Below are 20,760 nucleotides of genomic sequence, written 5' to 3'. Positions count from 1 at the left end.
CCTCTGACCCACTCCCGGGGGTCTGATATTCAATATATAAACCCCTGGATCAGACCCCGGTCTGTAACCTACTCCTGGGGATGGGATATAAACCCCTCTGGATCAGACCCCAGCCTGTAACCTACTCTCGGGGATGGGATATAAACCCCTTGGATCAGACCCTGGCCTGTAACCCACTCCCAGGGATGGGATATAAACCCCCTGGATCAGACCCTGACCTGTAACCCACTCCAGCACTGTGATCTTGACCCCCTCCCTTGAGCTGCACAGCCGGACTGTGACCTTACTTTGTGATAAGTCCTGGTCTCGCTGTCCTGGCCTCTCTCTGCCCCGCAGTTTCCCAGCCTCTCTCTCTCCATTGCCATGTGACGTGTTTTGGGATCGATCTCCCTGGGGTCTTGTTTGCCTGGAGTAATTTTGCAATCTCCTCCAACTACCCCTCTCCCCCTCCCCAGTAGCATCACTAAGGTTGGTGTCAGTGCGGTAAGATGGTGTCACCCTCCCCCAGTGGACCTCCTCCCCTACCGGATCGTACAGGATCCTTAGTCATGTTTTTTGCACTAACTACCTGTGAATCATAACTCACTTACAAGATAAAGAACTGGCAAGTTTAAAGTTATACCTATAGTTACATCTTGATTAGTAACTGAGCGTAAACTTTCTCCTTCAATTCTCAAGAAAAAGTTATCGATCTCGGTTCACAATATTCTAGCCAAGCCACCAGAAAATTTGACAAAAACCGCAATCGCAAAAACTCTGGCAGCAACAAAAGCAACAGCGCTTGCTGATGGCACGTGCAGGCAAGGCCTCCTGATCGGAAGACTCGTCGGTGACAATGACGGCTCTGACCAGAGGTTCAAATAAAAAGAAGTAAACGAGCATCGGGTTTTTAGTCAGTGAACGATGACTGCGAACCAGTTTAAAAAAAGAGTTTATTACGCTAGCGAGAGAAAGGGGATACAAGAAAAAGTCGTGACTTCTATAGTGCTAAGTCCTTTCTCAAAGAACAGTCTTCAGGAGCTGATATATATTAGTCATTTGGATAGGTACCTATGTGCTGTTTCTCACATTCTCACTGATTGGAAACAGCTTCACACGTTCATTCAGAATTCGTAGCAGTTACTTTGATCAGTCAACTAGTAACGTACGTAAACCAGCAGTGATACAAGTTCACCAAGACCATGAGAGCTTCAAAACAATCATTTTTATTAATAACATAACTCTTCTTACTCAACTCTGGCTTCACCCCACGCTGCGGAAATGTATATACGGTACAACTCTGATGATCCGGGCCCATTTCGGATAATAAATGGTTCTTTCGAAGAATTGGTCATGTTTGAAAAACACCAGCCCAGTAGCCACAGCAAATCATTGGATTTTAAAAAACAAGCTTTTTCAACAGATGTAAAGTTTAATTCTCACCCCCCCACCAATAAAATGCTGGCCGCCACGCCGATCACCGAGGCCCCCTCCCCTCCGCCCTGCTTGTGCTGGGAGCCCGGGAAACAGAGGGGGGTCCTGTTCCTGCCCGGGAGCTTGAGGTCTGCTGCAGGGAGCTGGAGGTTCCTGCTGCCTCTGCTGGGAGCCCGACATCCTGGTCAGTTCGGCTCTGAAAAATATTGCGGATAACTGAGGATTTTGGATATCCTATCGTTTATCCAAAGATTTTTTTGTAAATTTGCAGATAGCTGAGGATTTTGGATATCCTCGTTTATCCAAAGAGTTTTTTTTTAAATAGCGAATAACAGCATCTCGGCGAATCCGGTTTCAGATAGTTGAAGTCTATTTGTGGCAGGTCCCAAAACCATTACAATTTAGGCCCAATTGCAAAAACGATAAATTTTTTTGTTAATTCAGATTTTGTGTTGATTCTGAAAATTGTTGCTCTGAAGTAATTATTGGATTAGGTGTGAGGCCTCGGTCCTCAAAACTCATAAAATTCTTGTCGGGTTGGCAGAGAGAAAGGGGGAGGGAAACTCAACTGGAAAGGCCTCCCCATCCCCCAATAGGGAAAGAGGGATTCCGACTATGGGGGATACCCTTTCACGTGGGCGGCCTACAGGGGGATACACGGGCCCGTAACCCCTGATAACCGGTACCCTGGTTAGCTTAATGGGTTTGCCCGTCCCTTCCCTGCGGCCGCATGTGAGAGAGGGAGTGAAACAGGGGCTTTATAACCAAGGGCTGTGAGGCTGGGGCTGGCCAATGGGAGTGTGTGCTGGTGGGCTCATGGCTGGGGGGTTGGGGGTTGCTGGGCGGTGCCTCGATGTTGCTGGGTGGTGCCTCGATGTTGCTGGGCAGCTGGCTTCAGCCCCGACGGGAAATGGTTACGTCCCCACCCCCCCAAACACAATTCCGTTGCACTTGCAAAGACGACACTGCTTTAAATCGACCATCAACGGTCAATCTGTGGAATGTCACACCTCAAACTCCCCCCCTCACCTTCCACTGGTCACAGGAATTGGTGGACAATTTACCGCTTCAGTGTCCTGGGGGGGAACCGGCGCCCACCAGCGGGGAAAAGTCGGGGGGGGGAGGGGGGTATGCTTGTTGAAGGCCCCGGTTGGTGGCTTGTGCCTGGGTTGAAAGAGGCCCAGTGGGGATGGCTTCTTTAATGGGGCTTCTACACATCCAAGCAGCTGGGATGCCGGTAGGAGAAGGGCTCAGATAAAACTGCGAATCCCTTCTCAGCTCCTCGACACAAAAAGGCCACAAAATATGTTAACTTGCCCTCAAACTATAACAGTTGGCGCTTTGGTCCATGTAAGGTAGGCTTACGAACAATGTTGCTATAATGACCCACCCCCCCGACGATGGTGCCCCTCCCTAGTGATGCCAGTGCCTGCCTCCCCTCTATAATTGAGGTCGATCGTCTATCTGGCATCAGACCTTGGTTCCGAATTGTTCTTCAGCAGGGCTTGGTGGGGGTGGGAAAGACATCAGGACCCAGCTACTCACTGGAGGACTTTTCTCTGCCTCAAGGTTCTCCGACGTCATGTTGGCTACCATCCTGGCCACCAAGTCGGATATGTGCGGGAAGAAGTTTGAGCTGAAGATAGACAACGTGCGCTTCGTGGGGCACCCGACTCTACTGCAGCAGCCACTGGGATTCCAGGTCAGGGGCTTCGCGGCTCCCCTCCCCCCTCCAACCAGTGCCGGCTTCCTCCCCACCCTCTCTGCTGCATCTACTGTCTGGGCACGTTCAGATTTCAGCCGTACCATCTTGGGGGGTGGGATGCAGAGCGGTGATCGGGACCGAGGTTCAGATCCTGGTGATCTTTGCATGCCCTCCCCGTGCCTGTGTAGGGTTTTCCGGAGGGAGGAGTGGGCTCTGGATCCCTCCCACCTTTCGAAACATACCAGGGGTGGGGGGGGTGTAGGTTAATTGGGCAACATGGGCTTGTGGGCTAAAGCAAAATACAGGCCCTTCAGCCCACTCAGCTTTTCCATCGCCCTCTATTTGTCCAAAAGTCTCTTCGAGAACCCCATCGGATCCACCTCTTCCATCATTAGCCATTCCGTGCACCCGCCACTCTCTGTGTCAAAAGGTCTTCCCCCCCCCCACCGACGTTTCCTCTGTCCCTACTCACCAGCACCTTAAACCCATGTCCTCTTATGGCCGCCCTTTCAGTCCTAGGGGGAAAGCCTCTGATGACAATCCACACGGTCAATGCCTTCAGATACCCCTCTCATCCCCAAGATTCTCTCCACTCTGTTTTCACGAGGCCTGATCCACAAACCAGGCACCCCCTCTGACTCCTTTCTACACCCTTCCAGTAGTGAGGTGACCAGAACACCAAGGGGGAGGTCTGACCAGGGTCCAATATAGTGGCAACATGCCTTCTCGGCTCCTCAATTCAGTCCCACCATGGATAAAGGCAGATCCACCGTGTGCCCTCTCAACCACAGGGTCAACCTGCATAGCATCCTATAGACTTGGACCCCCAAGACCCCTCTGCTCCTCTTCCCCGGAGTCTTACCGTGAATGCCACATTCTGCCGTCATGTTTGACCGACCGAAATGAACTGGGTTGAACTCCACCTGCCACTTCTCAGCCCAGTTCTGCATCCCATCAACGTCCCGCGGTAACCTCTGACATCCCTCCACACCGTACTCAAACCCCCCGACCTTTGCATCATCTGTTACCGAGCTGCATGTCTTAAGGAAAAAAAATGACATCACGTATGTCCCTGAAATTCTTTCTCCTGCGGGTGAGGCAGAATCACCACCCGCTGATCGAGCAAGAACAAATCTGACGTAACATACGCATGGAAACAGGTAAGGAAATAGGACCACTGAACTGTACATCACAGAAACAAGCCCTTCTAGTCCACGCCAAACTATTTATCTGCCTTGTCCTGCTGACGGTCCATCCACGTACCTGTCCAAAATCTTCCTAAATGTTAACATTGAGCCCGTGTTCACCACCACTCTCTGCGTGAAGAGGTTTACCTTTAACCCATGTCCTCTGGTTTGTATCTCAGTGGGAAAAGCCTTTCATCTATCTATTCCCCCCACCCCCTATTATTTTAAGTATCATATCTTCCCTCATTCTTCTACGCTCCAGGGAATAAAGTCCAAACCTGTTGAACCTTTTCCTGTTACTCAGTTCATGAAGTCCGGGCAAAATTCTAGAAAATCTTCTCTGTCTCATTGATATCTTTCCTGTAGTTCGGTGACCAAAACTGTGCGCAATTCTCCACTGCCTGACCTTCATGAACTGCCCTAATAACCGCCTCATAAAATCCCCTCATAAATCCACGCCGACTCTTCCTGATCAAGCCCTGCCTATCCAGGTTTCGAAATGTACCATCTCGAAGAATACTTTCCTTTAACCGTAAAGGGCAGGAGCACCTTTCCACTGTTCGACCTGCCGAGTTTCTCCAGCGTTGTGCGTTTACTGCGATCACGGTGTTTGCAGACTCTCGTGTTTTACTGCAGTTACTTACCACGATATTTTTGTGACCATGAATGATGATCCTCTCTCGCGTTTCCCGTCATGGTTCTCCCTCCTCCCCAACCAGGTCTCCAAGTTGGACCCCTCCCCGAAGCGTGAGATGCCCACCATGATCCTTTTCAACGTGGTGTTCGCTTTGCGGGTAAGCCTGGGGTTGGTGGGAGGGGCGGCTTTTCCAGAGCATCTACTCGGATCGCGGGAGGGACGGATTGGCCGTGGGGAGGTGGGGACACCTCAAATCCGAGGAGAGAGTGTCATTCGGCATTGCAAGGGGGGAGGAGTTTAATGGGGGAACATCCTTTTCCTAGGACCGGCCATCTTATGGAGATGGTGGAAGCAGGCAGGGACATCAGAGTGAGTCCACCCTGCCAGTCTCGTCATGATCCATTCAGCCCCACTCCCCGCCGCCCGCGGCCACAAGTTCCACAACCCTCCAGCTGAAGATGTACCTCCGCATTTCTTTGTTCTATGTTGACTCTGAAGTTGGGCCCTCTTGTCCTGGACTCCCCCACCGTGGGGAAAGACCTTTTGCCACATCTATTCTGTCCAGGCATTTCAGTGTTCGAAATGTGTCCCCCACCCCTTATCCTTCTGCACTCCCAACGAGTAGAGTCCAATTGTTCCTCGTATCCAAACCCTTTTGTCCTGGGATCAGTCTTCCCTGAACCCTCTTCAACAAAGCCGGCTCGTCTCTCCTCAATTACGGCTCCCAGAAATGGACACAGTTCTCCAAGTGAGGCCTCTCCAGCCCTTTGTAGAGTCTCAACGCCCATCCCTGATCTTGTACGTAATCCCAACACTGCATTCTCCTCCTTCTCCGCCAACCCAACCTTCAGGGGATCCTGCATAAGGACCCCCAGGCCCCCGCGGCACCTCGGGATTTTGAATTTTCTCCCCCTCAAAATAATAGTCCGCCCATCCATTTCTTCTGTCCCGACCACACACTTTCTAACACTGCATTTCACCTGGCCCACTTCTCTGCCCGCTCTCCGAATTTATCCAAGCTTCTCGGCACTCCCCTCCACCCACTTCGGTGTCGTCTGCACATTCAGCCATTGGTTCCACGGTCCAAAGAATTTCTGTCCAAAGTAGCCCAACACCGACCCCACCTCCCCGGGGAACGCTGCTGGTAACCCGCAGCTGACCAGGACAGGAACCCTCGATTCTGATGGTCTGTTTCCTGCTGATCAGCCAATGCTCTACCCGCAGAACGCTGCAGCCCCGAAAGTGGGCCGTTTGGCCCTTCTCGTCTGTGCTGACCACTGACCTTCCCCCATCCCATACCCCTCTGGGCCTCCCATCCACATATCCATCCAATCTGTTCTTAAACTCAAGATCAAGCCTGTGTTCACCACACTCATTCCACACCTCCACCGCTCTCTGAGTAAACCTTTCCCCCTTCAGCTTAAAACGACAACCCCTCGTATTGATCTCCCATGATCTAAGTGGGAAAAGCCTCCTCGTATCCACTCTGCCTATACCCCTCATAATCTTGTGAACCTCGATCAAATCTCCCCTCATTCTTCTACGCTTCAGGGAATAAAGTCCAAAACTGTTTAATATGACCAGGACTGGGGTCTCACCAGAGATTTGTAGAGTTGCAACATGACCTCTCGACTCCTGAACTCAATCCCCTCTGACTAATGAAGCCCAGCGTCCCATAGGGCTTCTTAATGATCCTATCAACCTGCACGGCGACTTTGAGGGATGTATGGATTTGGACCCCAAGGTTCATCCACACTAGGTACTGACCATTAACCCTGTACTCAGCCTTCTGGTTTGTCCTTTCAAAATGCATCACCTCACACTGATCCGGATTGAAGTCCATCTGCCACTTCTCTGCCCGACTCCACATCCTGTCTATACCCTCTTGTAACTTTCGACAACCCTCAGCTCAGTCTACAACTCCCCCAACCTTCACGTCATCTGGAAACTGACCAACCCATCCTTCCACCTCTTCGACCAGGTCATTTGTAAAAATCACAGAGGGCAGGGATTCCCAGAACAGATCCCTGCGGCCCCTCCACTGGTCACCGACCTCCACCACAACTCTATAGAAAACTATAACACAGAAACCAGACCATTCACCCCTTCTAGTCTATGCCGAACATCATCTCACTAGTCCCACTGACCCGCTCCCATTCCATAACCCTCCAGACCTCTCCATTCCATGTATCTATCCAATTTATTCTTAAAACTTGAGTGAGCCCACATTTACCACATCAGATGGCAGCTTGTTCCACCCTCCCACCATTCTCTGTTTGAAGAGGTTCCCCCTTTTCACCCTAAAGCCATGTCCTCTCATATTGATCTGCCCAATCTAAGGTGAAAAACCCAATCTACGTTTACTCCGTCTGTCCTCATAATTTTAAACACCTCGATCAAATCTCCCCTCATTCTTCTACGCTCCAGGGAATAAAGTCCAAACCTGTTTAACCTTTTCCTGTAACTCAGTTCCTGAAGTCAGGGCAACATCCTAGTAAATCTTCTCTGCCCTCTTTCTATCTTATTGATATCTTTCCTGTAGTTCGGTGACCAAAACTGCACACAGATCTCCAAATTTGGCCTCACCAATATCTTTACCAAAACATCCCAACTCCTGGACTCAATACTTTGATTTATGAAGGCCAAGTTGCCAAAAGCTCTCTTTACGACCCAGTCCACCTGTGACGCTACATTCAGGGAATTATGTCTCTGAATTCCCAGATCCCTCTGTTCTCCTCAGTTCCCAACCATTCACCGTTTACATCCTTCCTTCCAAAATGCAACACCTCACCCTTGTCTGCATTAAATTCCTTCGACCGTTTTGCAGCCCATTCTCCCACCTGGTCCAGATCCCTCTGCAAGCCTTGAAAACCTTCCTCACTGTCCACAACACCTCCAATCTTAGCGTCATCTGTGAACTTGCTGATCCAATTCCCCACATGATCATCCAGATCATTGATACAGACGTCAAACAACACTGGTCCCAGCACCGATCCCTGAGGCACACCCCTAGTCACAGGCCTCTAATCTGAGAAGGAATCGTCCACCACTACTCTCTGGCATCTCCCATCGAGGCCTTGTTGAATCCAGTTCACTGCTTCACCATGAACACCGAGCGTCTGAACCTTGCTGACTAACCTTCCACGTGGGGCCTCACTAAAGTTCATGTAGACAACAAAAAGCAAAAGACACTCAGCTCCTCCCGTTGTGGTCTCCTCTCTGTTGGAGTGACCGGGAGATCGCTTCGCCGAGCCCCTCGGCTCTGTCCAGTGCAGTAGCATGGATCTCCCAGTGGCCACCTATTTCAATTCTTTGTCCTGCTCCCTTGCTGACGTGTCTGTCCGCGGTCTCATGCACAGCCAGACTGAAACCGTCCGCACATTGAGGAACAACACCTCATCTTCTGGCTGGGTCCTCTCCAACCAGATGATGTTAATGTCAACTTCTCTGGTCTCCATTAAACCACAGCACCACACCCCCCCCCCCCCCCCAACCCCTTACTCCTTCCCCCAGCTCTCTTTCCCTCCCTTCTCGGTCTCCTCTCACACAGACAATCAATTCTCACCTCTCCTCTTATCACATCCAATTCACACCTGGTGTTGGTCTGGATTCCTCCCCCAGCCGGCACTCTCTGAATTCTGAGATTTCCTGCTTCTGGCTCATTCTGCTTCTTCCCTGAAGAAAGGTTCAGGCCTGAAAAGTCATCGATACAGCCATTCGCCGATGTACATCCAAGTTCTGTTCTGACCAAGCGGTAAGATCTCGAACTGGATGTTATCTTAGCATGGCATGTAGTCCCCACACTGATCCCACTGTCCCACTCATTCCCCACAGCCCCGTGTCAGTCCCATTACTGATCCCACTGCCCCGCTCTCTCCCCACAGCCATGTGTCAGTCCCCATACTGATCCCGCTGCCCCACTCTCTCTCCACAGCCCCATATTGGTCCCCATACTGATCGCGCTGCCCCACTCTCTCCCCACAGTCCTGTGTAACTGTACAACATTCTTTTATCCTGAGAACTGGGAGAGATGTTGTGATGTACACAATGTCGGGATATCGTCTGACGGTCCCCATCATGCACACCCGACCGTTCACACTGGTAGATGTGCGACCAAGTGTAATTTTATATTTACAAATATTTTTTCTTTTAAAAATGTATGCAGGTTTTTATTATCGATCGTACGTTTACAGATGGTCGTAAGACATAGGTCCAAATTTGGGAGAGGATGAATATCTTTTTCACCTACGGACACTGACAGACCGGCTGAATCCTCCAGTGTTTACGGCCTTGTCTTCCCCACGATCACCGCGTCTGCAGACTTACGTGTTTTGCAGAGTTTCTGTCCCCCCCCCCCCCCAACCTCCATCTTGACGGCTGCCACCCCTCTCTTCCCAGGCCAATGCGGACCCTTCAGTGATCGGCTGCATGCACACCCTGTCCCGCCGGATTGCCGTGGTCCTCCAGCATGAGGAGCGCCGATGCCAGTACCTGACCCGGGAGGCCAAGCTGATGCTTGCCATCCAGGACGAGGTGTCCGCCATGTCTGACGGTGAGTCTTGGACCAGTGGCAGGGGAGAGGGGGGGGTCCTTCCACATGGCCTCTCTGCTCTTTCCTGCTACATTAAAGGCAGCCACTCAGCCCATCGCTTGGAGCAGTTGTCAAACAATTTCTTTCCTCTCCCATCTCACCTTTAGTAATCCCTAGGCCATCGATGCTCTGTGATTAAGGGATTGCTTAAGGTAGGACTCATTATGCGCACGGTTTTCTAAGTCAAGAGGTTGCAGTTAAGAGCCGCGAGATATTGATGCAGCTCTACGAAACTCTGGTGAGACCACACTTGTGTCCAGTTCTGGTCACCTCATTTCAGGGACGACAGGAAAAGGCAGGGGTGGTGGTGGTGGGGGTAGAGGAGAATGACCAGGTTGAGAGAGGATGGATTCTGAGATCCAGGGAGCTCGGGGCTTTACTCTTCGATAGAGAAGGAAGGCGGGCGGGTGGGGGGTGAGGAGGTGTACGAGGAACAGATAGAGGGAATGGCCAGCGTCTCCTTCCCACCCAAGCGTGCCAGGCTTGAAGGGAAAAGGGAGTTTGAGGGAGATGGTGGAAGGACCCAGAGATTCTGAGAGATGAGGGAGATGTGAGAGGCAGGGGCCTATATTAATCCAAATTCTCCTAAATTTGCATCCCATAGCAAATCAATTCGGTACAATTAAAACAGTGGGGTTTTCAAACCTTTTCTTCCCACCCACATCACACCTGAAGCAATCCCTTACTAATCCCAGAGCACCGATGGCCTAGGGATGACTTAAAGTGGGATGTGAGTAGAAAGAAAAAGGTTGAGAACCCCTGGCTTAGATGTTCGCCAGTCTCCACCCCTCCCAATTCTTCCCTCTGGCCTCTCTTGTGCACTGTTAACCCGCATCAGCAATCTGGAAGAAGGGAGAATCAAAGTGGATCTTGTGTGCCCTAGGACGGTAGAGTTCAACACCAGCGACCAGGGTCTGAAACCGACGCTGTCTGTTGGCACATTGGTCTGCACAGGTTTCCTCTGGCCAGTCTGGATTCATCCCACTGATCCAGAAAAAGTACTGGGGGTGGTTTTACTGAGCCGTGCGTCTGCATTTAAAATCCACATTTGCTGCTGACACTAAATTGAGAGGAAAAGCAAATGGTGCAGAGGGTGCGGAGAGTCCACGGGGGGATATAGATAGGTCTGGTGAGTGGGCAAGGGTCCAGTGGGTGGAGAACAACGTTGGTAAACGTGAGGGGATTGACATTGGAAGGAAGAATGGAAGATCGGATTATTATTTGAACGGTAAGCGATTGCATCCTACTGCCGTGCAGGAGGACGGGAGAGCTGGTCCACGAATCGCAAAAGGTTGGTTTGCGGGTTTGAAGGCAAATGGAACGGTGGCCTTCATTGCCAGAGGGATCAAATTTGGGAGCTGAGAGGTTCTGCCGCAACTGTACGAGGTCCTGGTGAGGCCGCATTCTGGAGAACGACGTGCAGTTCTGGTCTCCTGACATGAGGAAGGACGTACTGGCTTTGGAGGAGGGGCAGAGGAGGTTCACCAGGTTGATTTCAGGGTTGGGAGGGGAGTTGGCCCACAAGGAGAGATTGAGTCGTCTGGGACTGGACGCTGGTTTAGAAGAATGAGAGAGGATCTGATAGAAACGTACAAAATGATGAAAGGCATGGATCAGGTAGAGGTGGGTAAGTTGTTCCCATTGGTGGGGGAGACCAGAACGAGAGGACATTGCCTCAAGATCCAGGGGAGTAGATTTAGGATGGAGATCCTTTTCCCAGAGGGTGGGAAATCTGTGGAATTTGCTGTCCATTGAAGCAGTGGAGGTGACCTCAGTAAATATATTTAAGTCAAGGTTGGATAGATTTTTACATCTTAGGGGAATTAAGGAATATGGGGAAAAAGCAGGTGGGTGGAGATGAGCAGATCATCAGATCAGGCATGATCTCGTTGAAGAGCGGAGCAGCCGCTCCTGTTACTGATGTTCTCGTATCTATGTTTTTGATGGTGACCCTTCCTCCCTGTGGGAGGGGAGAGAAGAGAGAGTGGCTGGGGTGGGAGGAGTCCATCAGTACGTTGGCTGCTCTCCTGAGGGGTGGGGGGGTTGACGGACTTTCTGAGGTCTCTAGGTGAGTGAAGGAAGCTCACCACGTTCCCAACGTTCCCTCACAGGCAACGGCTCGCAGTCACCTTTCCACCACGTCCTGCCCAAATGCAAGCTGGCGTCTGATCTGAAGCAAGCCTTCGACAGGTGAGTTCCTGGGGCTGCCCCCCCTTGCTGGCTCTCTCCCACCCTGGGAGGTCTCAGCTGAGATTCCATCCACCTTGCTTCTCTCCAAACCACGGCGATCGTATCGCAGTTTTGTGGCGTGTTTCACAGTGGTCAGAGTCTGGGGATTGTTGTGAACTATCACCTCCCCTCCCCCCCAGGGCTGTCCTTCCAATGGGGCCGAATCGTTTCCCTATTTGCATGTCAGGAGGTCGTTTATCATCAGCTGGCTAGACCCATTTCTTTCTTTGGTTTGGCTTCGCGGACGAAGATTAATGGAGGGGTAATGTCCACGTCAGCTGCAGGCTCGTTTGTGGCTGACAAGTCCAACGCAGGACAGGCAGACACGGTTGCAAGGGAATATTGAATATTGGTTTCTCCAGACCACAGTCTCACACACAATCACAGACACAAACAAAACACAGAGAGCGATACACACAGACAGAGAGAGAGAGAGAGAGACACACTCACACACAGACAGACACAGAGACACACACGATCACAGATACACACACAGAGACAGACACAGACACACAGAGACGCACGCACAGACACATACACAGACACCCTCACACACTCTCTTAGATGCACAGACACAAACATACACACACATACACATAGACACACATGCTTGCACGCTCATAGTCAGACACACATGTGCAATCACAAATGCTCACACACTCATAGAGGCATGAAGATACAGACACATGTCTGTGTGCACAGATGCAAACTATCTCGTATTCCTATGAAATCGGGCTTTACTATCTCCGTCCCAAACAGCCCAACACCTAATGGAAAGCAGCAACCACATTCGCAGGTCAGAAAATGGGATGGAAGGAGGCTGTTCGGCCCAACTCCTCTGAGCTGTCCACCTAGGCTAGTCCCATATGCCTGCATTAGCCCATATCTAAATTTAAAAATGTCTAAAGTTTATGTGGTAATTCTGCCTGCCCCACGTATAAAGAATGTCAGGGTTGTATGTGCCGTCATCTGTGTTCTGACGCGAAATCAGAACTTGGTGAGGATTCTGTTGACCTCCTCCATTTGCTCTCAGCCTCTGCACCTCAGGCATGGTTCACCTGCACGTCAACAACTGGCTGGAGCTCAGTTTCTGTCTCCCGCACAAGATCCACCGCGTTGGACCCGACCACATCCCCCCCGACGCCATTGAGCGCAGCCTCAAAGCTATCCGGTGCGTACCAGCCGCTGGGCCGTTCTCTTCCTCATTATCCCCCTCCCTCCTCGGGGCCGGCCGAGAGTGACCCCAGCGTTCGGCACACCTGACAGACTGCATCGATCGGCAGACTGGGCCTAGCTTGTCCCTTTAAAGTTTGATTTACTTTCATGTAACAAGACAGTGTAATATTACCCGGAATTTGCTTCCATTGGCCGTCAGACAGATTCGTCATAGACAGAAATTGCCTGAAGCCCCTCTTACAGTCAGAGAAAGAGAGTCACGTGTTTCCCCCCCCCCCCACCCGAGTCCCCGAGTGTCCATGCCTGAGCCCCAGATCTGAACCTCCAGCACGGATCAGGAAACCCTTAAGTGCCCATTCACCCACGTGTTCCAATACCCGGTGCCCCCTCCAGCTGCCTACAGCCCCACCTTCAAGTCCCTCGACTGTGGTTCCATGCCTCAAGCCGCCCATGCAGTTCCTTCCGTCGCAGAACCTTGCCGGCCCATCACTTGTGCGGGTTGTTTCCTCTGCTTCTCCTCCTCTTCAGACAAGGTAGGGGGGGTGAGAGGGGGAAGATTCCGTTTTGAGGGAGGTGGGGATGGTTTCAGAACCAGTGGTGGACTTCCTGCACTATCGGAAATGAGGACGATTGTACACAGCGAAATCTCAGGCCAAGCAGAAGTTGGCCTTTCGGCCCATCATCATGCTTGCTCGCCAATCAATGAGATCTGATGATCATCTCCACCCACCTGACTTTCCCCCTTATCCCTTAATCCCCCTACAATGTAAAACATCATCTTAAATATATTTACTGTGGTCACCTCCACTGCTTCAATGGGCAGCAAATTCCCCACCCTCTGGGAAAAGCATCTCCGTCCTAAATCTACTCCCTTGGATCTTGAGGTGATGTCCCCTCGTTCTGGGGATCCACTTTGGAAGGAAGAGTGGAAGATCGGATTATTATTTGAACGGTAAGTGATTGCATCCTGCTGCCGTGCAGAAGGACATGGGAGAGCTGGTGCATGAATTGCAAAAGGTTGGTTTGCTGGTGTAGCAGGCGGTCAATAGGACGTCGGCCTTCATTGCCAGAGGGTTTGAATTTAGGAACAGGGAGGTTCTGCTGAAACTGTACAAGGTCCTGGCGACGCTGCATCTGGAGAAATGCGTGGTCTCCTGACATGAGGAAGGACGAACTGGCTTTGGAGGCGGTGCAGAGGAGGTTCGCCAGGTGGATCCCTGGGACTTTACCTCCTGTGGATACTGCGAGACCGGCCGAGTTCCTCCACCTACAATCACAGTCTTCAGTGTTTTACCCTGATTCCAGAGATGAGGGGATTGGCCCACGAGGAGAGATTGAGGCATCTGGGACTGCACTCACTGGAGTTTAGACAAATGAGAGGGGATCTGATAAAATGATGAAAGGCGTGGATCAGATAGAGGTGGGTAAGTTGTTCCCATTGGTGGGGGAGTCCAGAACAAGGGGACATCGCCTCAAGATCCAGGTGAGTAGATTTAGGACGGAGATGCTTTTCCCAGAGGGTGGGGAATCTGTGGAATTCGCTGCCCATTGAAGCAGTGGAGGCGACCTCAGTAAATATATTTAAGTCAAGGTTGGATAGGTTTTTACATTGTAGGGAATTAAGGGATATGGGGAAAAGGCAGGTGGGTGGTGATGAGCCGATCATCAGATTAGCCATGATCACATTGACGGGCCAAATGGCTGACTCACATTCTCTACAAAGCCCCTGGTGAGCCATCACGTGGAGTATGGTGAGCAGTTTTGGGCTCCTGGTTGAAGAAAGGATGCGTGGACATTGGAGAGGGTTCAGAGGAGGCCCACTCCACGATTCAAAGGGTCATCATATGGGAAACGTTTGACGGCTCTTAGACTGAACTCGTTAGAATTTAGGAGAATGAGGGGGATATTGTTGAAGCATTTTGAGCATTGAAAGGCGTGGGCAGAGGAGATGGAGAAAGGTTCACTCCTCATTCCAGGAAGGATGTGGAAGCTGTGGAGAGGGGGCAGAGGAGATTGACTAGGATGTTGCCTGGATTGGGAAACAAGTCTCGTGGGACAGAGCTTCAGAGCGGAAAAGGACGTGAAGAGACTTCTTCGAGGTCGACAAGATTCTGAGAGGCATAGACAGGGTGTACGGCCAGCACCTGTTTCCCAGACACCAGAAGACGCCTGTACAAAGTGAAGAGAGGGAAGTGTTTTTACACACAGAGAGTTGTGGGGGCCTGGAATGCCTTGCCAGGAGCTGGTGGTGAAGGCTGGAACATTTAAGAGACTATTCGATGGGCCCACGGATGGAAGACAAATAGAGGGTTACAGGGTAGGGAAGGGTTAGTCTTTTTGGTTGGAATACATGGGTTGGGTCAACATCAAGGGCCGAAGGGCCTATATTGGGCTGTAGTGTTCAATGATGTTCCCCACGGTGGGAGAGCCTGGGACAACTTCAGGATTAAAGGGTGTCCATGTAGAACAGTCGCAGAGGAATTTCTTCAGCTGGAGGGCAGTGAATCTGCGGAGTTTGACATGGAGGCCGGGTCATTGGGTATATTTAAAGAAGATGGTTACAGGGAGAAAGGCAGGACAGGGAGGATGAGCAGAAGAACGGATCTGCTTGTGATTGGATGGAGGGGCAGAATAAATGGGCTGAATGGCCTTTTTCTCGGCATGAGGGGAAGGGAAGTCCTCCTTCTGCTGAGGAGCTGCATGGGGGGTGGGGAACATCATCAGGTGGCTAGGTCTTCCTCTGTCTCCTCCCCATCCCACTCACCACCTCACCACTCCAACAGACCGTACCACGCCCTGCTGCTGTTGGACGATGAGAAGTCACTGCTCGGCCAGTTGCCCGTCGACTGCTCCCCAGCCTTGGTGCGTGTCATCAAGAGCACATCAGCCATGAAGAACCTCCAGCAACTTGCCCAGGATGCCGACCTGGCCTTACTGCAGGTAGAGAAATGCGCTCTCTGTGTGCTCATGTGGGGTTTCCCCCGGTGTGGGGCAGAGGTGGTGGGCTCCACCGCTAAATAGGTCGTATTTAGTCCAGTAGGACTGGCCTGGAAGGTGTTTGTAAATCTGTTCACAGTTCCAGTATCGGTTGTGTTTAGTCCAGTGGGACTGGACTGGAAGGTGTTTGTAAATCTGGACACCGTTCCAGTATAGGCCGTGTTTAGTCCGGTGGGACTGGGCTGGACGATGTTTGTAAATCTGTACACAGTTCCAGTATCAGTTGTGTTTCGTATGGTGGGACTGGACTGGAAGGTGTTTGTAAATCTGTACACCTTTCCAGTATCGGTCGTGTTTATTCCAGTGGGACTGGGCTAGACGGTGTTTGTAAATCTGTTCACAGTTACGGTATCGGTCATGTTTAGACTGGTGTGACTGGGCTGGTCGGTGTTTGTAAATCTGTTCACAGTTCCGGTATCGGTCGTGTTTAGTCTGGTGGGACTGGTCTGGACGGTGTTTGTAAATCTGTACACCTTTCCAGTATCAGTCGTGTTTAGCCCTGTGGGACTGGACTGGACGGTGTTTGTAAATCTGTACACTGTTCCAGTATTGGCCGTGTTTAGTCCGGTGGGACTGGACTGGATGGTGTTTGTAAATCTGTACACAGTTCCAGTATCGGCCGTGTTTAGTCCAGTGGGACTGGACTGGAAGGTGTTTGTAAATCTGTACACCATTTCAGTATCGGCTGTGTTCAGCCCGGTGGGACTGGACTGGAAGGTGTTTGTAAATCTGTACACCTTTCCAGTATCAGTCGTGTTTAGCCCTGTGGGACTGGACTGGACTGGACGGTGTTTGTAAATCTGTACACAGTTCCAGTATCAGCCGTGTTTAGTCCAGTGGGACTGGACTGGATGGTGTTTGTAAATCTGTACACAGTTCCAGTATCGGCCGTGTTTAGTCCAGTGGGACTGGACAGGACGGTGTTTGTAATCTGTACACAGTTACTGCATCAATCATGTTTAGTCCAGTGGGACTGGACTGGACGGTGTTTAATCTGTACACAGTTACCGCATCAATCATGTTTAGTCCAGTGGGACTGGACAGGACGGTGTTTTTAATCTGTACACAGTTACCGCATCAATCATGTTAGTCCAGTGGGACTGGACTGGACAGTGTTTGTAAATCTGTACACAGTTCCCTTATTGGTCGTGTTTATTCCGGTGGGACTGGGCTGGACGATGTTTGTAAATCTGTACACAGTTCCAGTATCAGTTGTGTTTCGTCTGGTGGGACTGGACTGGAAGGTGTTTGTAAATCTGTACACCTTTCCAGTATCGGTCGTGTTTATTCCAGTGGGACTGGGCTAGACGGTGTTTGTAAATCTGTTCACAGTTACGGTATCGGTTATGTTTAGTCTGGTGGGACTGGACTGGACGGTGTTTGTAAATCTGTACATAGTTCCAGTATCAGTCGTGTTTAGACTGGTGTGACTGGGCTGGTTGGTGTTTGTAAATCTGTTCACAGTTCCGGTATCGGTCGTGTTTAGTCTGGTGGGACTGGACTGGACGGTGTTTGTAAATCTGTACACCTTTCCAGTATCAGTCGTGTTTAGCCCTGTGGGACTGGACTGGACTGGACGGTGTTTGTAAATCTGTACACAGTTCCACTATCGGCCGTATTTAGTCCGGTGGGACTGGACTGGATGGTGTTTGTAAATCTGTACACAGTTCCACTATCGGCCGTGTTTAGTCCAGTGGGACTGGACTGGAAGGTGTTTGTAAATCTGTACACCATTTCAGTATCGGCTGTGTTCAGCCCGTTGGGAAAGGACTGGACGGTGTTTGTAAATCTGTACACCTTTCCAGTATCAGTCGTGTTTAGCCCTGTGGGACTGGACTGGACTGGACTGGACGGTGTTTGTAAATCTGTACACAGTTCCAGATTCGGCCGTGTTTAGTCCAGTGGGACTGGACTGGATGGTGTTTGTAAATCTGTACACAGTTACTGCATCAATCATGTTTAGTCCAGTGGGACTGGACTGGACAGTGTTTGTAATCTGTACACAGTTACCACATCAATCATGTTTAGTCCATTGGGACTGGACAGGACGGTGTTTTTAATCTGTACACATTTACTGTATCAATCATGTTTAGTCCAGTGGGACCGGACTGGACAGTGTTTGTAAATCTGTACACAGTTCCCTTATTTGTCATGTTTATTCCGGTGGGACTGGGCTGGACGGTGTTTGTAAATCTGTACACAGTTCCGTTATTGGTCGTGTTTATTCCGGTGGGACTGGACTGGACGGTGTTTGTAAATCTGTACACAGTTCCGTTATTGGTCGTGTTTATTCCGGTGCGACTGGGCTGGACAGTGTTTGTAAATCTGTACATAGTTCCAGTATCGGCCGTGTTTAGCCCGGTGGGACTGGGCTGGACGGTGTTTGTAAATCTGTTTATTGTTACGGTATCGGTCATGTTTAGACTGGTGGGACTGGACTGGACGGTGTTTGTAAATCTGTACACCGTTCCAGTATCGGTCGTGTTTAGTCTGGTGGGACTGGGCTGGATAGTGTTTGTAAATTTGTACACAGTTTCGTTATTGGTCGTGTTTATTCCGGTGGGACTGGGCTGGACGGTGTTTGTAAATCTGTACACAGTCCCGTTATTGGTCGTGTTTATTCTGGTGGGACTGGGCTGGACAGTGTTTGTAAATCTGTACACAGTTCCGTTGTTGGTCGTGTTTATTCCGGTGGGACTGGGCTGGACGGTGTTTGTAAATCTGTACACAGTCCCGTTATTGGTCGTGTTTATTCTGGTGGGACTGGGCTGGACAGTGTTTGTAAATCTGTACACAGTTCCGTTGTTGGTCGTGTTTATTCCGGTGGGACTGGGCTGGACGGTGTTTGTAAATCTGTACACAGTTCCAGATTCGGCAGTGTTTAGTCCAGTGGGACTGGACTGGATGGTGTTTGTAAATCTGTACACAGTTACTGCATCAATCATGTTTAGTCCAGTGGGACTGGACTGGACGGTGTTTGTAATCTGTACACAGTTACCACATCAATCATGTTTAGTCCAGTGGGACTGGACAGGACGGTGTTTTTAATCTGTACACATTTACTGCATCAATCATGTTTAGTCCAGTGGGACTGGACTGGACAGTGTTTGTAAATCTGTACACAGTTCCCTTATTTGTCGTGTTTATTCCGGTGGGACTGGGCTGGACTGTGTTTGTAAATCTGTACACCGTTCCAGTATCTGTCTTGTTTAGCCCAGTGGGACTGGACTGGATGGTGTTTTTCTTTTGAAAATTTTATTTAAGAAGTTTACAAAATATTACAAAAAAGGAAAATACAAGATACAAATACAGATATATAAAAAAAGGAAAAAAAATATAAAAAATAATAATGGTACTGATGGTAAATATCCCCCCATCCCCCTCCCTTCCTCTACTTACATCATCTTAACTTCCTCCCTCACCCCTCGGATCCTTAAAAAAATTAGACATTTAAAATAAATTAATCAGCGTGCTAACTCTTTACCTCACTTTTACTTAAGATCACTAGCCATACAACCCAAATATAAACTCCACAATTTAACAAAAAAAGAATAATTATTTTGCAAATTGTGTTATTTTTTCCAAATATAAACACGATTGCGGTTCATTATGCCATCTTTGTATATTAATTTCCACATCATTTTTCCAAGTTATCGCTATGCATTTTCTTGCAACCGCTAACCATAACCGCAAAAATGCCAACTGTAGAACATCAAAAGTCTTTTCTGCATCCAACACCACTATCATTGGTTGATTAGCTTGTTGTCTAGCAGCATTAATTATAGAAATCAATTTAGTAATATTATCAACTGAATATCGACCTTTTATAAATCCAGCTTTGTCAACGTGTACTAATTTTGGCAAATAATTAGCCAATCTATTAGCTAATACTTTCACTACAATTTTATAATCTACATTTAATAGCGATATTGGTCGATAAGAAGACACTTCTAATGGATCTCTATCTTTCTTTGGAATAACAGTAATCAACGCCCTCGAAAATGATTCTGGAAATGAACCCACCTCAGTTGCCTGCTTCAAAACTTCCATATAAACCGGAAACAATCATTAAATTCTTTATAAAATTCTGCTGTAAACCCATCTTCACCCAGGGACTTTCCTCGCGATATTGATTGCAGTGCTTCCTTTAATTTCAGTTCCATAAAAGGACAATTTTAATCATTAATATCCTTCCCAGTCAACGATGGCAAATTTAAATTAGCCAAGAACAAGTTAATTTGCTCAGTATTTTGTCTACTAAAAAATTCCTCATTAATTTCCTGAGGTTTATAAGTAATCTCTGAATCTTTCCTAATTGCATTAATTGTTCTGGATGCTTGTTCTGTTTTTAATTGCCAAGCTAAAACCTTATGACCTCTTTCACCTAACTCATAATAACGCTGTTTCGATCTTTGTATCATTTTTTCATATTTATATGATTGCAATATATTATATTGTAATTTTAATTTAGATAAATGTATCTTATTATCTTCAGTAGAATTCTTCTGAAATTCTTTTTCTAACTTTTCAATTTCTTTTTCCAAATTTTGACTTTCAATCAAATATTGTTTTGTAATTCTAGCTGTATAACTAATGATCTGAGCTCTCAAATTTGCTTTTGAAGCATCCCATAAAAGAAATTTACTCTGAACTGAATCTTGATTCATTTGTAAATAAAAAGTAATTTGTTCCCTAATATATTTAATAAACTCAGGTCTTTTTAATAACCTCATTAAATCTCCAACGATAAATATTTCCTACCTTCTTAGTGCCCAAACAAGAGGCCAACAACAGTGAATGGTCAGACAAAATTCTACTTTTAGGC

General features: G+C 49.1%; 1 protein-coding gene across 2 annotated transcripts in view; it reads left to right on the top strand.

Moving 5' to 3' along the window:
* Window positions 1-20,760, top strand: part of nprl3 (NPR3-like, GATOR1 complex subunit) — a 50,995-nt gene that overhangs the window by 6,534 nt on the left and 23,701 nt on the right. For both annotated transcript variants that reach the window (XM_069929139.1, XM_069929140.1), the window contains exons 3-8: window positions 2,983-3,115; window positions 5,025-5,099; window positions 9,341-9,494; window positions 11,645-11,723; window positions 12,796-12,933; window positions 15,722-15,878. In XM_069929139.1, coding sequence (XP_069785240.1) covers window positions 2,983-3,115; window positions 5,025-5,099; window positions 9,341-9,494; window positions 11,645-11,723; window positions 12,796-12,933; window positions 15,722-15,878 — 736 coding nt within the window. The remainder of the gene's footprint in view (window positions 1-2,982; window positions 3,116-5,024; window positions 5,100-9,340; window positions 9,495-11,644; window positions 11,724-12,795; window positions 12,934-15,721; window positions 15,879-20,760) is intronic.

Source organism: Narcine bancroftii, chromosome 3, assembly GCF_036971445.1.
Source record: "Narcine bancroftii isolate sNarBan1 chromosome 3, sNarBan1.hap1, whole genome shotgun sequence".
NCBI classification, from domain to species: Eukaryota; Metazoa; Chordata; class Chondrichthyes; order Torpediniformes; family Narcinidae; genus Narcine; species Narcine bancroftii.
Note: the sequence above shows the minus strand (reverse complement) of the source record. Positions and strands in the feature narration are given on the sequence as shown.